Source organism: Pocillopora damicornis, chromosome 1 (genome assembly GCF_964200805.1).
Source record: "Pocillopora damicornis chromosome 1, jaPocDami1.2, whole genome shotgun sequence".
NCBI classification, from domain to species: Eukaryota; Metazoa; Cnidaria; class Anthozoa; order Scleractinia; family Pocilloporidae; genus Pocillopora; species Pocillopora damicornis.
The window spans coordinates 31,807,581-31,824,942 of record NC_142670.1 but is presented as its reverse complement, the minus strand read 5'-3'; the positions used below and the strand labels follow the sequence as shown (position 1 = coordinate 31,824,942).

Below are 17,362 nucleotides of genomic sequence, written 5' to 3'. Positions count from 1 at the left end.
TTAGCAACTTCACGAAAAATTGGTTATCATCTAAAACATGTCGAATCTTTGTTAAAAACAGGTGCTCTCAAACAACAGAGCATGACTTGCTAGAGATAAGAACTACACCTTGCGTCAAATACCATATACAACTCGCCATGATTTAGTGCGATCCAGTACTTCGCAGCCTCTTTGCAAAATGAAAAGGCTAAGACCTACGCTATTGGTTGGAATATGGTGACGGGAAAACAAGAATAAATAAGTGGAAGGAAAAGCGCTTGTTGATCGATACCGTGGGGATTAAGAGTGCCAATTTGAAAGATAAGTTTTTGTTCTCGAGTTTTGGAAGGGGTAAGGCCGCAAATAAGCAGATGCTGCTTAGAATAATCAGGGGGATTTGTAGTATACATCTATACACCCTTTCCTATAAAACTTCAGTCATTGAAATTTTGCTCCGCCAAACTCGAGGCAACTGGTCCTTGCTGCAATAACGCAAATTGCATGCCAGTGCACCAGAGAAGTAATATCTTTAATGGCCATTTGAAAAACAATACGTTTGTTTGCCCTCGACACTCTTAAAAGTAGTAACCTCTATTGGTTAATGTAGTAACCTCTATTGGTTAATGTAGTAACCTCTATTTTTATAGCTTTTCACTTACCGTTGTTATAAACAAACATGTATGGCTCAATCACGACCAACACTCATTGCGTGCATAATTCCTTCAATTGCTATGTGGAAAATCATTTACCTTTTACAACTACCTCGTTTCTAGCCTCAATAGTATAGAAAAGCACGTTTGCTTCACAAATGAACACTCCATAATCAGCCTCTTTGAGTTTAGATATCTTCTTAACTCGTCTTGTCGAATCTCGTCATACTCGCATCTCTGGCACCTTTAAATCTCCTCCAAGAAATACTTGAGGACGGAGGGCAATCTAAGAGCCATGTCATCCCAAAGGCTTTTGGAAAATTTTGCGGTAACATTGCTTTAAATGTTGGTACAAACCAGACAAACAGCGAGGTAACGGCTAATGCTCCCCTAATGAATTCTTGGCGTGGCAGACGTACAGTCCAGTGTCTTGTTTTTGGGCGGCTCTCACAGTCAAAAGTGCTTTCAACCTGAGAAGTCCGGTCTTTCGACAGGGAAACTGGTAGCTTACGCCGAGAGATAACTGGTACTGGAAAACCCGTTACGTGGCACTTTGGCAGCGCAGCGTTTTCACTTACTTTTGTTTGGGTCGGACTTCAAGCTAGTTGAACCCGAGGAGGTGCTACGAGGAGAAGAGTTGTACATAATTTTCAAAGTTCATCCATGGATAAACAACTTTAAAAAACTTTTAACGATGGCGGTAATAAAAACAATCATGATAATAGTGGTACTGCTAGCATTTAGATCTGGGGTAGATGAAATCGTGTTCCGAATTAATTCGGCCCTCGAGTCCAATTTTATCTTGTTCATAGCAAGTGCTTACCTTCAATAATCAGTCGGGCTGTATGGTTTGCGGTGCTTGATAAGTTTCTTCTTGTGCAGGTGTATTTACCCGCGTCGTCAAGAGTCACGTGACGCACTTGTCGTCTCCCACCTTGACCAAGATGGGAACGACTACTAAGGAAGATTGGTGGTGGTGTCAGTGTAGGATTACCACTCACAGAACATTGGAACACTGCACTTTAATTTTTCTCTGACCGTTTGGGGTCTATCTTAGCACCGGGTGACCCTCTTATACCCGGGACTCCTTTGATTCCCGGTTCCCTAATCGGGTCTGGTGGTCCAGCATTGCCCTGTTTTCCACACGGCCCCTTCTCTACTGCGACAAAACGTGATATTTTCTTTCCTACGTCTCCTCGCGTTCCTCTTCTCCCATGGGATACTTTGGGATTCTTGCATTCTCAGTAGTCCTTGCACGCTATTAGTTCTTTTGTTGAACAGAATGAAAGTTTAAGGTCTTGTTTATCTCGCTTCTGATTGTTACCATGGTAATTTGATTGGGTTTGGATCTAGATTCTGCTTAAAATCGGCGAACTCTTTCGAAATGCACTAGCGCGGAAAGAGGAACAGGAGCGTAATGTCTTTTTTTTACCGCCCCCCACCCTCCCATGGGCAGTTTATTGGCAGTCAATTTTCTATAGTTCCTCCTTGATGCTCTTATGGTGACAACTGATCTCCGGCCTCCGTTCCCCATGCGATCTCCCGCAAAATCCACCCCCCCCCCCCCCCCCGCTTCCACTAACCCCCGGCGATTAATAATAACAGGTCTCTAGAAATTATTTGTCTCCACTTCCGTGAAAATAATAAAATATAAGTTTTGGTGATTGTGCGTTCCTGTAAAGAACCGTTTATTATATATCACCTGGGTGGGGAGGGGGGTAGGATCGGTAGACCTGTCCCCATTTTGCTCGAAAAATGCTTGAAATTTACTCACTGGCAATGCCAAAAAGTTGCTAAAAATTGCAAAAAAATCTAAAAATTTGCTGCCTAAATTTCAAAAGTTGCTAAAATCAGTCAATAAAATAGTTTGAAACTTAGCTTTCTCGCAAATATGGGCGAAATTTAAGGTTACTCTTATGTCTAACGGAACAAACACATGAGTTGACGTCATTTGGCCAATTATCAGTTATAATATCAGATAAAGATCGAAACAGGCCTACGAAACGTTGCCAAGTGACTTGTCACGTGTTCAAAAGGTTTAGGACCATATTAATATGCATAAATTGAAGTTTTCTGTGAAATCATTGAAATTTTCGTGCCTCTTCTGCTTCCGCCCGCGACTCCGAAACTGTATAGTAACCGTATGAGTCATTAGCACAACCGAAATGAATGGAAATGTTCAGATTAATTCGACGCTGATTTCTTGTACCTTTTCACTACGGGTGCGATTTTCGATTTCACTAGATCGTACGCGCTCTTATCCATTTGTCTAAAACACCCAATCTATCTTCTTTGCCACCGAACATTGATCTTGAGAACCAAGCTCGAAGAAACAGTGAGCATTGAGTGACAAATATTCATAAGAGCATATGTTTCTCCCTAATAAAAGCTCCTAGCTGGACTGCTTATCCTGGACTGAATGCTGAGGCAAGGTATTTTAAAGCACTGCGACTGCAAATGCATATACATTTGCTTCTGACCCATTTAAGTTCCAATCTCGTGATCTCATTAAGCTACAAGCAGGAAGAGAAAAGTATTTTTTATGTGAATTCTTTGAATCACCTTTAAACAATTCTTGTAGGTAGGCAATTGATTATGGTCTGATCAGTGATGCGTTAAGTTTTTTTAAATGGAAATGAATATTGGATCTTCCGTTTAAACAAAAACCCGATGGTCGCTTTTGATATTGAATGTCTGTGAAGTACAGCGTAGGACACAAGCCTATAAGATGAATATTTTAAACCACACTTTTCAAAAGTTTCAATCTCAATTTTTTGTACATCCCTTGTCCTATCTGCGTCCTGCCGATGAACTCACTTCCTCTGTGTTAGAAATCTCTGCCCAGACTAGAAAGGATACTAAAGAGCCTATATATATATATATATGTATGGGCCAATTATATATATTTTGGCTAATTTGCATGATCAAATCAGTAGATGAAACCAGATGTATTCCGCCTTTATATAAAATATAAGCTTCATAAGGAAGTGAGCAGTATTATGTGCATTGGAAGGTTATGATTTTGCTCTGGAGAAAGGAGTAGAAGCCGCATGGCTTGATCCAGAGCACGTAATAATTATCACTGAGTGAACTGACTGATATAAATTGTAAATTGTTAATATCCCAAAGAGAATTTTCCTTGGACTTTGTCCGGTTTTCTTTTTCCTTAGAATATTCCTTATTTTCAACCAGGGCATGTTTAGATAGCGCGACGTGTTAGATCGATGGCGCGGGAGGAAAACTTCTCAGATCGGGACATTACTTTTCGAAATTCTATGAATATATTTGTGGGAAACAAGGCTTACTCTATACATTATTGAATATAGTTCTCCTCTCCGTCACGCAGAAGAAGAAAAAACTTGACCAACATTCTTAGCTTATGAGAATGGAATAAATGATTCTCCCAGCAGGAAAGCGCTTGGTTTAGTTGCAAGAAATCAAAATTTCAAGTCTGAACAACATAAATCACTAAGGAGAGCGCATTCACTAGATGAATGCAAGGGTTTATAGTATTTTGATTGATGATATCCTCTTCTTGTTAGAAATCACCAACAGTTGCTTGACGGAATATAGACCATTGACCCTCGACCGAACAAAATTGTTGAAGAAGTTTTGTTTTTCAGATTTTAAACCACATCCTAAGTTTAAACGTAGTTACTGGTAATCAGAAAATGTTTAGGATCTTTAAGAGCAACTTATTCAATTCTTGCAGTTCAATATTGTATTTCCAGGTTTAATATCGATCATCAGCCGTCATTTCCAAAATTGCGAATCTTAGTATCTCCTTAATCTTGTATTGATTTATCTTCTTCCTAAACCCTGTAACTCCCAGATCAAATTTCTAATTCTCCTTAGTGTCAACCATACAATTCTTATTATGTTAGTTCAGAGAATTTAGTATTGGACCAACTGATTATCCCAAACTGATATTTTTCTTTATTCTCATCACTTATCCGGTTGATATTGTAAAGATATTGTAAGGAGAAATTCTGTCTTGGTCACTCGTGGGAGTTAAACAGTTAATCTATTCATAGCAAATGAATTTTTTTGGAGTTTACACTTTTAAGGTCATGCATTAAATTAGATTTTTGTCTTTTGATATTACAATGCTATTAGCCTTTACGCAATGGTTTTTAATAGTTTTTAGTTGTTAAGGGGGCTTGGGTAAAACAACTCAGTGACTTTAGAGTCTTCCTGCGAGATATCGAATCTCCAGTCCAACTTACAAGTGGGTCCTTCACTGATCTTCGTCATGTTTCGAAAAATAGCCACAGTTGTGAACAAAACAAAAAGAGGCGCAAAATTATTTCCGCCTACGTACACGATAGTCAGCTGAAATATTCTGTGTTTTATAAATTCATACGTTGTAAGATTAAAAATGCGAGTCTAATATATTCCCTCCTCACTTTAACTAAATTTCAAAGAGAGCCGCTAATTTTCATCATAGTATCAATCAATAATTTCTGAATTTCTTTTTTTCTATACAGAGGTAAAATAACGAAATTCGATCAGATGAAATTGATAATGTGTTTGCTATTAAAAGAAAATTCGTGAGTCTTTGTTTTGGCCTAAGGTAAACATTTTATTGCCAAGTGTGTTTTTGATAGGCTGGCGATGTAACCACGTGTCAGTCGCCCTAATACGGAAAGCACATCTGCAGTATATTATGAACCTTTGAAATGTAAATAAGATACTGAGAGCAGGTGCTTTGTTACGCAAATTTTTGTATCTTAATTTTCATGCGCCAACAACTTTCAGAGAGAACTGAAGTGCAACGATACAGCAACATCATTGTGGCCTCGGAGACGATTGCGTTCAGCTCTAAATTTCAATCGTCGAAAGTTGTTCGCAGATCAAGTGACACCCGTGAAACGAAGAGATAGCATCGCTGGTAGAGCTAGAATTTATCCAAAATGCTGAAAATCGTTCTCGTGATGATGTTCGCGGCCTTCGCACCGACCACCGCGTTGCCGTTGAGGAACACCTTTTACGAAGATGTCGACGATTACAGTCGGGATTTTATCCCAAAGGAAAACGCCGATTATGACGAGTCTGCTTACGACGGATATCTGTTTCGCCGCGATCCGATCGAAAGAAACTCAGGTTTGAACTAGTTTCACTAGATTAATCCTTCAGAGTGCGCATTTTGTATTCACATGCGAATGTTTACTTGGTGTTTACAGATCTCTTGGGGAAGTATCCTAGCATTCGAGAACGTCTGTATGATGAATTCTATAACCGTGATCTACCGGGTAAGTGCTTTAGAACTCTCTCTCAGTGTCCGTAAGTGAGTATGAATACGCTCAATTTCGTGACGGTATAATTCTCAATTCTCATCAATAAATTCGACTTTGTCAAAAATCTGCGAAGGATGAAAGTTGTTTTACACGCAACCTTCGATTCTTTTTTTCACCGATGGCAAATCTTCGTATATTTTACATTTTCAGAACGGGATTTTTCAGATATGTCTTCCAATGGATTTTTTAATGATATTTATATTTATTTCAGAGATAACAATTTAAAAGGATCGAAAGCTTGCATTTCAAAACACAAAATTGCATAGATAATGTTAGAGACTTCAGAATCCACGGGCGGAAATTTCGCCGCAGGGGGAGCAGAGCACAGAAATTTAAAATTTCATCGCTAGAAAGGTTTTAAATCGAGATATGAAAATATTGGTACGTGTAACATCATAATTCAAGCGAGTCAGACTACGGCGAAATTTAAACAAGGAATAATTTGCGGTGAATTTTCCTGGTAGTTAAACTAATGAATTTAAAAAACAGTTTGGCCAATTCAAGATCGCGACATTAGTGCGACGAAAATTATGATTGTTGCAAAAAAAAAGTGCAGTTTAGGAGCCAAACGATTTATCATTTCTACATCAGAAACAGGTTATTAATTTAAGCCTCCTTACTTCAAGGCATTGATCATTTAAAGGCACGAAATGCATTGAACACGTAAAGGGATCGAAAATAAAGACAAAGTTTCTGTTTCTGTCTTTTTTTTTGTGAGTTGCGAAAGGCTTCAGTAAATGACTTAAATTCTTACCTAAATAAATATTAAGCGATAAACGTTGAATTTCATGTAAGTTACCGACGTGGTAATTGTTTTTGTTACATCTATTACCGCAAAGAAAACTTGGATGTATGAAATTTAGTTTTTCAAAGCAGTTATTTAGAAAGTGAGGATTGCCTCACTTAGTTACATAATGTTCCATAGCAGGTTGATTATCAGTGGACAGATAAAGTGTCAGCTAAAGTGAAAAGACTGGATAGAAACGAACGAAATGGAGTTTTGACAAGAAATAGCGTTCAATTTCGAAGCGATTCTACCTGAGTAAACACGCAGATTACGAACCGGTTTTGTCGAAACGATCTGTTTCGACAGCAAAGCTCATTTAATGAGAAACTGAAATTTTCCTTTTTTTGTTCTTTTGATAAATATCCGTTATACGGTTGCTGAACCTTGCAACCAGTATTGAGAGACAGGAAAGCCGCAGGTAAAATCTAAATGAATACGTTTTTCTCCCTCGCTCGCATAGCTACAGGCAAAGATCCGCCCTCATAACCCCACGCAAACTTTCAGTGCATCACATTAAACAGAAAACGTCTTGACAACAGGTCGAATGCAATTGGCTACGATCAAAGATCGTCATCGTTTCGAATACTGGTCGAATTAGAACATTGTCTTTGAACTCCCTCAGGGAGAAACTGACAAATTTTGTCATGATCGTAATCGCTAACCCTAAACAATATATCTGCCTAAAGATTAATGGTCTCTAACTTATGACTCCAGGTTTGAATACCATTTTCTAGTACAACTTGACGTTAAATAAGCGCACTGACGCAGTTTTGGCATCCTGGCCCAATATTACTTGCCATAAGGAGCGGAAAAGGAGGAAAAAGCAACATGTGACTTTATTTCTGTGATATATTTGGAAAAGTATTCAGCAAATCATCGAACCGCAACAAATTCCTTAGCGCTTAACTTTCTTCACAGCACGTAAAGTCAATTTTATCAACCAGCTTCGATCACCTTGTTTTCGATGAGTACTACGGATTAAATATAACAAAACTTCGCTGTCTCCATCTTAGTGAACTGGAACTTCCGCTTAATCGAAACTAAACCGAGCCCTTTTTTTTTTTGAAGTATAACTAGCAGTCTTTAAACATCAGCTGACCAGACCTTTCCGGTATTGCCAACAGTTTCTTGTTACCTTCACAAGTCGCGCTCAACAGGGCTCTCATGAATATTTACCAAGCGTAGGAATCGGAAATTTTAAAATCTGCTTTCTATCTAGGAAAAGTTAGAGAACCTTGCCATTCGTTAAGCTTGAATAACCATAGGCATATTTTTCGACATGGAATAACCCAATATCACCATTTGATAGTCATTTTCGCTGTCTTCTCTTGCATTAAAGTTGATTAAACAATTTTTAACGCTAGACAAAAAATTTGGAGATTATTGCAAGTGATGCCATAAAGTGCTGTTTAAAATGTTTATGATTAATGAACTTTAAAAGATTTTCAATGCAATTGCCTCTTATTGGACAAAATTTACATAACAGGCGGAAGACGGTTTTGACGAACAAGTAATTTAGATGCTGTTGAAGAAAGCCTTTTGTTTCCTTTCCAGGCGTGCAATATTCATAAAACCAATGGGTGTAGACATAACCGCGACCGCACGGGAATCCACTTCTACTAATTCGGATATTTTATAGAACTTGTTCAGTAAAGGATGTTTGACTTCCAATTTTGAAACTGATAACTGACTTTTGGATATAAGTCGCAAAATTTCTCGTCCAGACAAAAGCCAGAATATTGATCAAAATATTGCCAGAATAACAGCTGTATGGCAATTAACGTGAGTGTTTCAGAATATTTGCCAGCCTTGGTTAACTGGGGAAAGTTTTCCGCTTATTAATCACCATATGACAAGCAATATTAATAAACGCTTTTTCGTCATCCAAGCATAACCTTTAGAAAACATCAAAGAAAAGCGAGCTCGATTGTTTTTTTTCACGGAGAACGGAGAAGTACAACAGCTCCCCACGAGAGGCGAGCGAGCAAATATGGGAACATTACACCCTGAGGGGCGAGGCGCCATTCTCATCACACAATTTCACTCAGGCTATCCTTTATTGCAAGTGGAAGGCAAAAATCCAATTTCTTTCTTACGGAGAAAGACAAGTACAATAGCTTTCTCCTTAGGAGGATCCTTTCGACATGAAAATATTCTACCCCACAGAGCAAGACACATCCATCACGCTGTAAATACAATGCATCCTTCTATTCTGTTGCGTGTGAAATGTCGAGTACTTTCAATTAATTTAATGAAAAATGAATTCATCATTTCTCTCAGTTTGACAGCAATGGATCAAAATTAATTTTCACTCTCTGACCCTTGATTTTAGCGTTTACAAAATTGTATTCGAAGAGGTTTTAGAGGCGTAGCGCGCGAAATCCTCGATCATAAGACTTATTTCAGAGTTTAAGAACTCTTGGCCTTAGTTAGGTGAATATAGCTCTCTACAACCAAGAGATTTGATGTCAGGAAATAAAAGTCTCAAACATCTCCGCTAATACTTCAGACTGCTTATTAACCCACGCCCTCTCTTTTAATGATTGAAACAAAACCGCGCAAATCTTCTGTTCAATTCGTTAACATCAAAGCTTGCCACTCCTATTTGTCGGTGAGTTCAATCGTTCATCTGATAACTACTCGTTAGGACGGTTGCGTTAGTACCGCTATGATCACGGTTACCTTCTCAGTTGATCCGCGAAGTAAAAATTTAAATCCCCAGGGGGAAAGTATTCACAAGCACAACTTTATTGACGTGGAGCGCGTTTTGAATTTGGTTTTAAAAAACCAAATTAAAGTAATCACGAGAGCCAATCAGAGAAAAGAAAATTTCTCGACGAACCAATGAGAACTAAAAACAAAACAAAACAAAACAACTCAGAAGCGTTGGAAAGCCCGAGTGACCGAGTCGTGATTTGTTATAGTTTGCATCTGACTGGTTTAGAAGAGGACGCAAGCTGTATGGAGCAATCACAGGGCTTAGCAATGGAAACCCCAAGCAATCCCTAAACACACTCAATTCAAAATTTTTCAAACACCCTCTGCCACAATTGATGAATTTACAGTTTGCTTTGCCTTTTTCTGTAGAAGACGACAAGAACAAGGCTGAGGAAGACGAGGGAGAGTACGAGGAGGACGACAGTGACTACGATCGTGAACTGAACGATGATAGGTCTCTTCCAAAATATTCTAGAGAAGAAGATGCCGAGGAGTCGCTTTATCGTGAAGAGGAGCCGTTGAGGAGTGATGAAGAAGAGGAATCTTACAGTGCGCCAGTAGAAGATGACGATAGTGAAGCGGAGTATTTCGAGGAGGATCCCAATGACGTCGAGGCGGAAGAAACCGAAGATGTTGAGGATGAGGCCCTTCCGTCTGACGATGAACCCGAAGAAGTATCGAACGACTTTGCAGACGATGCTTTGGAAACAGCCGAAGAGGAAGCTGAGGCCGCACAAGATGATGAGGCCCATAGTGCACCAGTAGAGGAGGATACAGCTCAGCAGGATGAAGCAAAGGAGGATTCTGTAAAAGACGAAGCAGAGATGCCCACCGATGAGGACGAAGCAAAGGAGGAAGATGAGCCTGAAAAGGAGGAGGATGCTGAAGACACATCAGAGGAGGAGGATGAGGCCGCGGAAGTTAGCCAGAACGAAGATGAATCAGACGAGGATAAATATGATGATGACACCTTTGCAGATGATGAGATAGAGGAAGTACCTCAAGAGGAAGATGAGGCCAAGGAAGAAGATGAGGCAGAAGAGACAGGTCATAACGACGATGCAGGTGAGAAGGCAGAGGATGAAGCCAAAGAGGAAGAGGAGGCCGAAGACGTGCCTCTGGAAGAAGATGCAGCTGAGGAAGTACCTCAAGAAATGGATGAAAGTCAAGAGGAAGACTACGCTGAGAAAGAGGCAGATGAACCATCTGACGATGAAGATGAAGCCGAAGAGGCCGCTGATCACCGTGTAAGTGCGTCTCGCTTCAGAGATCTGCCTTCTGTGGAGAAAATGGTCATGGACACCAAGAAGTTGGGTAAGTTATTCGGTTTACACATCTCATTTCCAGAAAAAGTTTTCTGCATTGAGAGATGAAGCCACAACATTATAATACTAAGAGATTTAGGACAAGTTTAGGTATTGTGGCATAATTTGAAAACTTGATAGCAAGCCGCACGATATTGATCAAAGTTAAGATCAAAGATGAACTGCTGTTCTGCTAGAAAACAAGGGGACGACGATTGCGGGTATTTGGATATTTTCAATCGTGTAACTGACCTGACATTGGTTGCATGGCATTAATATGTTTTTGATATCTTAGGAAATAAAGTTCATTGTTTAACAAAGCAGAGAATGAGTGACTAATAATTATCAAATAGATATCATGTTGCGGTGCGTCTGTTCAGTAATAGATCACAGATAATGTCAAAAAAAAAAACAAAAACAAAAAATCATCACAGCCGAGTATGGCTCTGATGTTCTGGCCACATTTTGTCGTCAACTGTCATTCATTACTGTACAGACCCATGGCAACATGAAATCTACTTGTGTTTAAAGGTTAAAAGCAAAGGGTTGTTAATGGTGACGTCCTCTATGCGTTTCCCTCCAAGAACCAATCGAGATGCCTGTATAATTCAGCCTTTCATATCATTCCGCGAAACTTTTCTCCAAACCAAAATGAAGAAAGGCAGGAAATCAGAACTAACCGTCAGCAAACCAGAATTAAAAATTAAATGACACCAAAGATACACCAAAATGAAAATGTCAACTGGCAAACTAAGTAGGGGAGGGAAGGGTTGGTTAAGTGTATTATCATCCAAGAGGCTTACCATAGGTTCTGATAGCAACCCCACATCTTTTTTTTTCAACCTTAAGAATGAATGAAATCTGAAATTAAATTCATGCTGTTGTTTGATGATTTTGTTTCGATTACTCTTCACAGAAAGGGAACTGGCGTATTTTAAGAAGAATGGATTTCTAGACGAAGAGGATGCTTATGAGCTTGACCAGTAAACCTGATGAGTTTAAAGCATATCTTTCTTAATTTTTTTTTAATCACAATCATTTTACAAAAAGATAGCAAACCTTTTTTTCAAGTTAAACTTGCATGTGCAGTTTGTTGTATAATCGGTATTATATTCAAAATAAGCTTGTAAAAAAATTTTATTTTTATTAATTAGAAAGCCTTTGTTTCCATTTTCCATTGTTTCTAACCCTTTTTTTGAAATTTCCTTTTGAACGCCGTGTATTGTCAAAATTTTGTTTCTAATTCGATGCACAATAAAGTATTCAACCATTTGTTACTTGCTTTTCGTGTTACATGCTTTTCATTTAGCTACATCCTTTTTGTGTTGCATGTTTCGCTTCCAAAATTAACGCGTGATACAAGGGGGGACCTGGGAATTTTGAATCGCCGTTTAGGGAGGGAGGGGGTCCTGATCTAAAGAACACGGAATATTTTAAAAAAATACACCAAGAGAGGTCGCAGTCATAGAACCTAGTAATTTAGAACCGGTACAATCTCTGATCGCTTTAAATACTTAAATCAAAAACCATTTCAACAATCTTCCTAATATTCTTTCCCGTGTGCAGATTGAAAGCCTTAGTCTCGTACTTTTTGTAGTGCAAAATCTGGGTACTATCATGGTCTTCTTAAGGAAGACGAAGCCTGGACCAAGCGAAGGGTCAGAGGGACCATCAAAAAGTTTCTAGAGACCCTCTTCTTCTCCAGGTAGTGTGAAGAAATATTACCCTGGAAATGCAATTACGCTTTTACAACACCCCCGCCACCTTAAATTTTTTTATGTCATTGATATCTATAACAAGAAGCTGTGATATCCTTTGAAAATGGAAGCGTTGATAGGATCAGGTCCTTTATCGCCACAACTGAAAAACTGTTGGTGCAAGAATTTAAAAAAGAGCCCATCACACTACGAATTTACATAACATTCTAATAGGCCATTTTACAATTGTGTACTTAGTTGCCAAGCCTTTGATTAGGAGTGAGGCTGATGGTAACTGTGTTGTGATAGAGACCTGTATCTAGTCAGCGTGATAACAAAGTAATTTTTATTTTAAAAGCGGCAAGGTTTGTATTATAGTAAGGTCAACCTTGGCCTCACTCTTGTTTAAAGGCCTGGAAACCAAGCACAAAACTGTACAATGGACAATTTGCGTTGTGGTACGAACGGTGGAGACATCGAGACTACAGCCAAGCCGGGGGCCCTCTCGCACGCTGGCTTCGCTCGTTGGCTCGAATGTCACGGGCATCACCGCGGCTCATCCCGCAACGCAAAAGAGGGCCTGTCAATATCAATATCCAATTGATTAAGCTTCCCATAGGTATTGACTTGTAAGATGGATAATCAGACTTCTCTGTTTTCTTAAGAAAAAACTGTCAGTCTAGCTTAAAGAAAAGGCGGTTCCTGTTTTGCCTTGTTCGGGCGAGTGAAGCGAAAACATGGATTAACGCGTCCTCCTTTGGAACGTGACTTACCTTTTATGCCAGCCTTGTGTTTTCTCTCTACCCCTGAAAACGGGAAGAAAACACTCTTATCAACGAAAGTGAAATAAGAAAATGAATGATGGTGGAATGGAAGAAAGGAAACAAATAAAGACATAGGAAACTGATGTCGCATGGTTGAAAATAGAATGAAGATTAGTCCACTTACAATTAAGGATTGAGGCCTACTTCTGTGCTGACCTAACTTACTATGTCAATGAGAAGCAGCTGCGTAAAAAAAAAAAAACAACAACAACAACAAAAAAACACGGAAAAAGTTGAAGGGGTCGTAGTTCTCCATCGGACTCACAGATTTCCCTCGTAACCACACCCAAATTTTGGCATACGGACTGTAGAATCCAGTCCACCGCTCCGACAATTGTAGTTCGGTTTGTGCATGCGTATACCGTTTTGAAAAAAAAGAACGCCACGTGTTTGTAGTTGTCAGGAAGTCTAGTTTTTAAAAGAGTGTATTATATTGAAGCGGTTGTTACACGGAGTTCGACCATTAAAGTTACAACTGCGCTCAAAGCAAATTGTTGCGGCGGAACTGGCGCGGAAATTTAGCCCTAAATCTTTTGTTTATTGCACGTTTTTAAAATTTTTTACTCCAAATGATGCATTTCTAGTGTTCTGATTGGTTCATTCAACCCCGGCTATCAGCTCACATTCCGAGTCACCTCATATGAAAATGCAATGCACCAACTGTTGCAGCAAACTGTGGCAGAGCTGAAAAATGCTCCAAATACCCAAATATCCAGGATTTGATGGAATTGAGTAAAATAGTTATTCCATTCGCGCTTGCTGGACACAAAAATAATTGGTTGAAGCTCACTCGGTGCTAAAGGCCTTATTGGGTACGCCTTATTACGGCAGTTGGTAATTACTCTGAATAAATCATTATGTTGAGATGATATTTATCACGTTGTAACATGTTTTGCGACGAAAGACGTGAAAGTTTTTAGAGATACGGCTGACCAGCATGTATTGGGTCGTCAGATCCGTTTGAAATCAACAAAATGGCGGGGGTGTCTTCTGAGTTGTCTTCAAACATACCGTTTGACTTTCATGACGGAAGACTCGACGGAGATCTCTCCCAAAAAATGAGGATCCCTCAGACAATCACTGTACAAGGAGGTGACGAAGAGTACTTACTGAACGAACCGAAAAAGATTCTCAGCGATAGAGTGCCCATGTCGATCCCTGACAGAATTGAACTTGGTTCGTACTCGCCCAAAAGTGACATTCCGAGAGATTTAAAAGATGAAATGGTGGCAGTCAACTCTTTGAGTAGCATGATAACTCCTCCACGAACACTGACCGTTGAAGATACAAAATCAGCGCATTATCCTCAAACTAGAACCGCGCCTGTAAGTGGTTCGCCAACAGCAGCTCGTGGAAACATAAATCGCAGAACGAATGCCGCCAGAGACATTGACGATGAAAGGTGTGTTTGAATTAATTATATTAGATATTTTGGTTTTCGATCAAGATCCGACGTCTTTTTCTACCCTTTTTCCGCTTAGAGAATGGTCATACACGTTGCTTGTTTGAAAATCTATCAAATTAGTTCTTCTTGATATTTTGAAATCGAGATTCTTATATTTAATCCTTGATTAAAAGATGAGTATTCTCTAGGTTTTACTAGTAAATAGCACTAGCCATCGACACAGTCGATCGAAGAATTATGTTTTTTAGCCATAATAGTCATTTTTGTTTTAAATATCCATCACTTTTAAACCTTGTTTGTTGCGGGTGCTTTTATAGCATAATTTCAATTTTATCATTATTTAAAGTTACAATTAAGCAGCTGAAATGTTTGACAACAGTGCAGCGAAGATTTTTCGGACAGGGGGAAGGGAGGGAGGCTATTGGTGTTGTTTAAGTGGTATTTGTTGGGATACCATGCTATTTTACAATCACATATTATAGCTTTCTGTCTGCAAAGAGGAGAGGCATTCATTTGATTGCCCCTCTTCTCCTCTTCCCCCCTCCCCCCTTCTAAACCCCATTTAGCACTGGATAGAAAGTAAACCATATTGCCCTGCATGGTTTTTCATTCTGAACTGAATTTATTCTTTCTACAGCATTGCTGTTGGTCTTGAGGTGATAGGAGAAGGAACTACTTTAGAAAGTGACAGTGATATTGGCCATTATTTGGGAGGCGACTCACCTGACTCAAGAAAATTAATCCTGCAGATGCAACTACTAAATAGCAGAGTTAATGAACTGGAGAGAAATGTTGAACACAACTCAGTTGGATTTTGGTCAAAAATGATTTTCTTTACTTTCACGATTATCAATCCCATTCTCTTACACTGGCTGTTCTGGAGAAGGAGGTGAAGAAATAAACCAAAGTACCACTTAGCTTTACTTCCGAGCTTTAGAGCATCATGTAAATTTTGTTATACATGATAGTGCCAGTAAAAAATAAGGGTAGAGCTGATTAATGTAAATCATTTGTGATGACACTCTCTGTATCATCAAGCAAAAATAGTGCTGTGATTTTCAGAGTAGAAGGGTCAATCTCAATGAACTTGTTAGTGCCCACATCAATGTTGACACTTTCATCAGATAGAGAGGCAGTACTGTTGAAAGGTCAATGCTTTTTTAAAAAGGAGTAGGAGACTGAATATATAAATGGTAATAATTGCACTTTGTTTTTGTTTAGAAGTTTCCTGACATATTACCTAGTATACTGGTTATTGAATTCATGTAGAGGAAATTTGGATTTTTCCAACAATTAATTTATAGGCCTCTTACATTAAATCTCTTAAAATGTTAACTAAGTGCAACTTAGCAACAACTCTTCACCCCCCTAACATCAGTATGCATATTCTCCATACTGTTCTCTATACATTTCCTGAGGTGCCGACAAGGAGAATTTGTTTGACAACGAAGAGCTTCCATAAGTGGTGATCAATTCCTTTGTTCTCATGACCTTAATGTGTGATTTAGAGGTGATATTGTGAGGAGAAATTAGATGCTAGTCACTTTAGATCAAAAGGTTCAATCAATTTGCTTTAACTCTTGACTGTAAGTGAAAGTATTCATATAAAGAAACAGATTAAACATTTAACCAATTATTCTATACCTTGATTTTTTACACCACAAAATCATACTACAGCCAGTCCAGTGTTCTACGCCATAAACCAACGCTCCAGGTTCCAATTTTGGCCTAGAAACAGTGAATAAAGAGCCACTTTGGGGATATGCCACTGATTTTACTATTACTGTCATGATAACATACCTCTTACTAGCCAAGTTAGAGGTGCACACTGTGAGGTACAGACTGAGTTTTTTTCTGCTGGTATTTAGCATTTTATGGCCTGAGCATAAAGTGCGTTGGCCATAAATAAGAGAGGAAAAAAACAAGACAATACTTACAATCAAGAAATATTTTTGCGATGGAGGTGTCCATGGTTAATGATAATTGACCCGAGAGAGACTGCAATAAAGTTTGGAGTCTGGGAATGAGGTAGTAACATTAACAACACCACTTTATTTGATTCAGTTGTTGTTAGTGATGTGCCGATTGATCTAGTTGCCAGTGCCAAATACTAGGCCTCAACATCACCAGTGATATGAAATGAACAGTCACATTGACTCCATTATCAAGAAAGGCAAGAAGTGCTTGGTTGGTACTCTGGTTTTTGTACTTGTGAGCTAGTTCAGTTTTTCTACTCTTGCATTTGTCCCTGTCACAGAGTATGCTTGTTCTGTCTTTTAGAACAGTCTCCCCATGTACCTCTCCAATGGACTGGAAGGAGTAGTAAAAGTGCAGGCTATGCATGTCAATTTTGTCTTTTTTCTGATATAATGGAGCATTGGTTGAATCAGGCTTACTTAAACTTTCAGACAGCCATCAGGAACTAATTGATAAACTATTTAACCCTTTAAATCCTAAGATCTGATTGTTGTTTCCCCCTTCTAGCTGCTACACATTTCCTTTTAAATTCGTTACAAGAATTTGGTGTTAGATCAAGAGAACAACCTCTTCCTGACAAGTTTGAGTATTCTCACTACCTGTTTGCTGGATAATTGAATGGATATTATAGGGAGAAGTTACATGTTTATCACTTCTGGAGGTTAAAGAGTTAAGGAAGTCATATAGAGGGAACAGAAAAACGTCCGTAACCTCCTCCTTGCTT

The 17,362-nt window shown here is 38.9% G+C and overlaps 2 protein-coding genes across 2 annotated transcripts; both read left to right on the top strand.

Moving 5' to 3' along the window:
• The first annotated feature begins 5,407 nt into the window (after positions 1–5,407).
• Positions 5,408–12,012, top strand: LOC113682299 (uncharacterized). Its single transcript, XM_027199463.2, has 4 exons — positions 5,408–5,732; positions 5,813–5,881; positions 9,801–10,745; positions 11,652–12,012. Exons 1-4 carry the CDS (start codon positions 5,543–5,545, stop codon positions 11,720–11,722), a joined length of 1,275 nt encoding a protein of 424 aa, XP_027055264.2. The 5' UTR covers positions 5,408–5,542; the 3' UTR covers positions 11,723–12,012.
• A 2,196-nt stretch (positions 12,013–14,208) lies between these two features.
• On the top strand, positions 14,209–16,297 carry LOC113682452 (uncharacterized). Its single transcript, XM_027199626.2, has 2 exons — positions 14,209–14,658; positions 15,299–16,297. The coding sequence occupies exons 1-2, from the start codon at positions 14,231–14,233 to the stop codon at positions 15,552–15,554; spliced, it is 684 nt and encodes a 227-aa protein (XP_027055427.2). The 5' UTR covers positions 14,209–14,230; the 3' UTR covers positions 15,555–16,297.
• The last annotated feature ends 1,065 nt before the right edge of the window (positions 16,298–17,362 follow it).

What these genes read in the sequence shown, in the direction of transcription:
- LOC113682299 (XM_027199463.2), top strand. Translation starts at nt 5,543, where the DNA reads ATGCTGAAAATCGTTCTCGTGATGATGTTCGCGGCCTTCGCACCGACC. An exon ending in TCCGATCGAAAGAAACTCAG is followed by an intron (nt 5,733 to 5,812) that starts GTTTGAACTAGT and finishes TGGTGTTTACAG; the next exon opens with ATCTCTTGGGGAAGTATCCT. An exon ending in CTATAACCGTGATCTACCGG is followed by an intron (nt 5,882 to 9,800) that starts GTAAGTGCTTTA and finishes CTTTTTCTGTAG; the next exon opens with AAGACGACAAGAACAAGGCT.
- LOC113682452 (XM_027199626.2), top strand. Translation starts at nt 14,231, where the DNA reads ATGGCGGGGGTGTCTTCTGAGTTGTCTTCAAACATACCGTTTGACTTT. An exon ending in AGAGACATTGACGATGAAAG is followed by an intron (nt 14,659 to 15,298) that starts GTGTGTTTGAAT and finishes TTCTTTCTACAG; the next exon opens with CATTGCTGTTGGTCTTGAGG.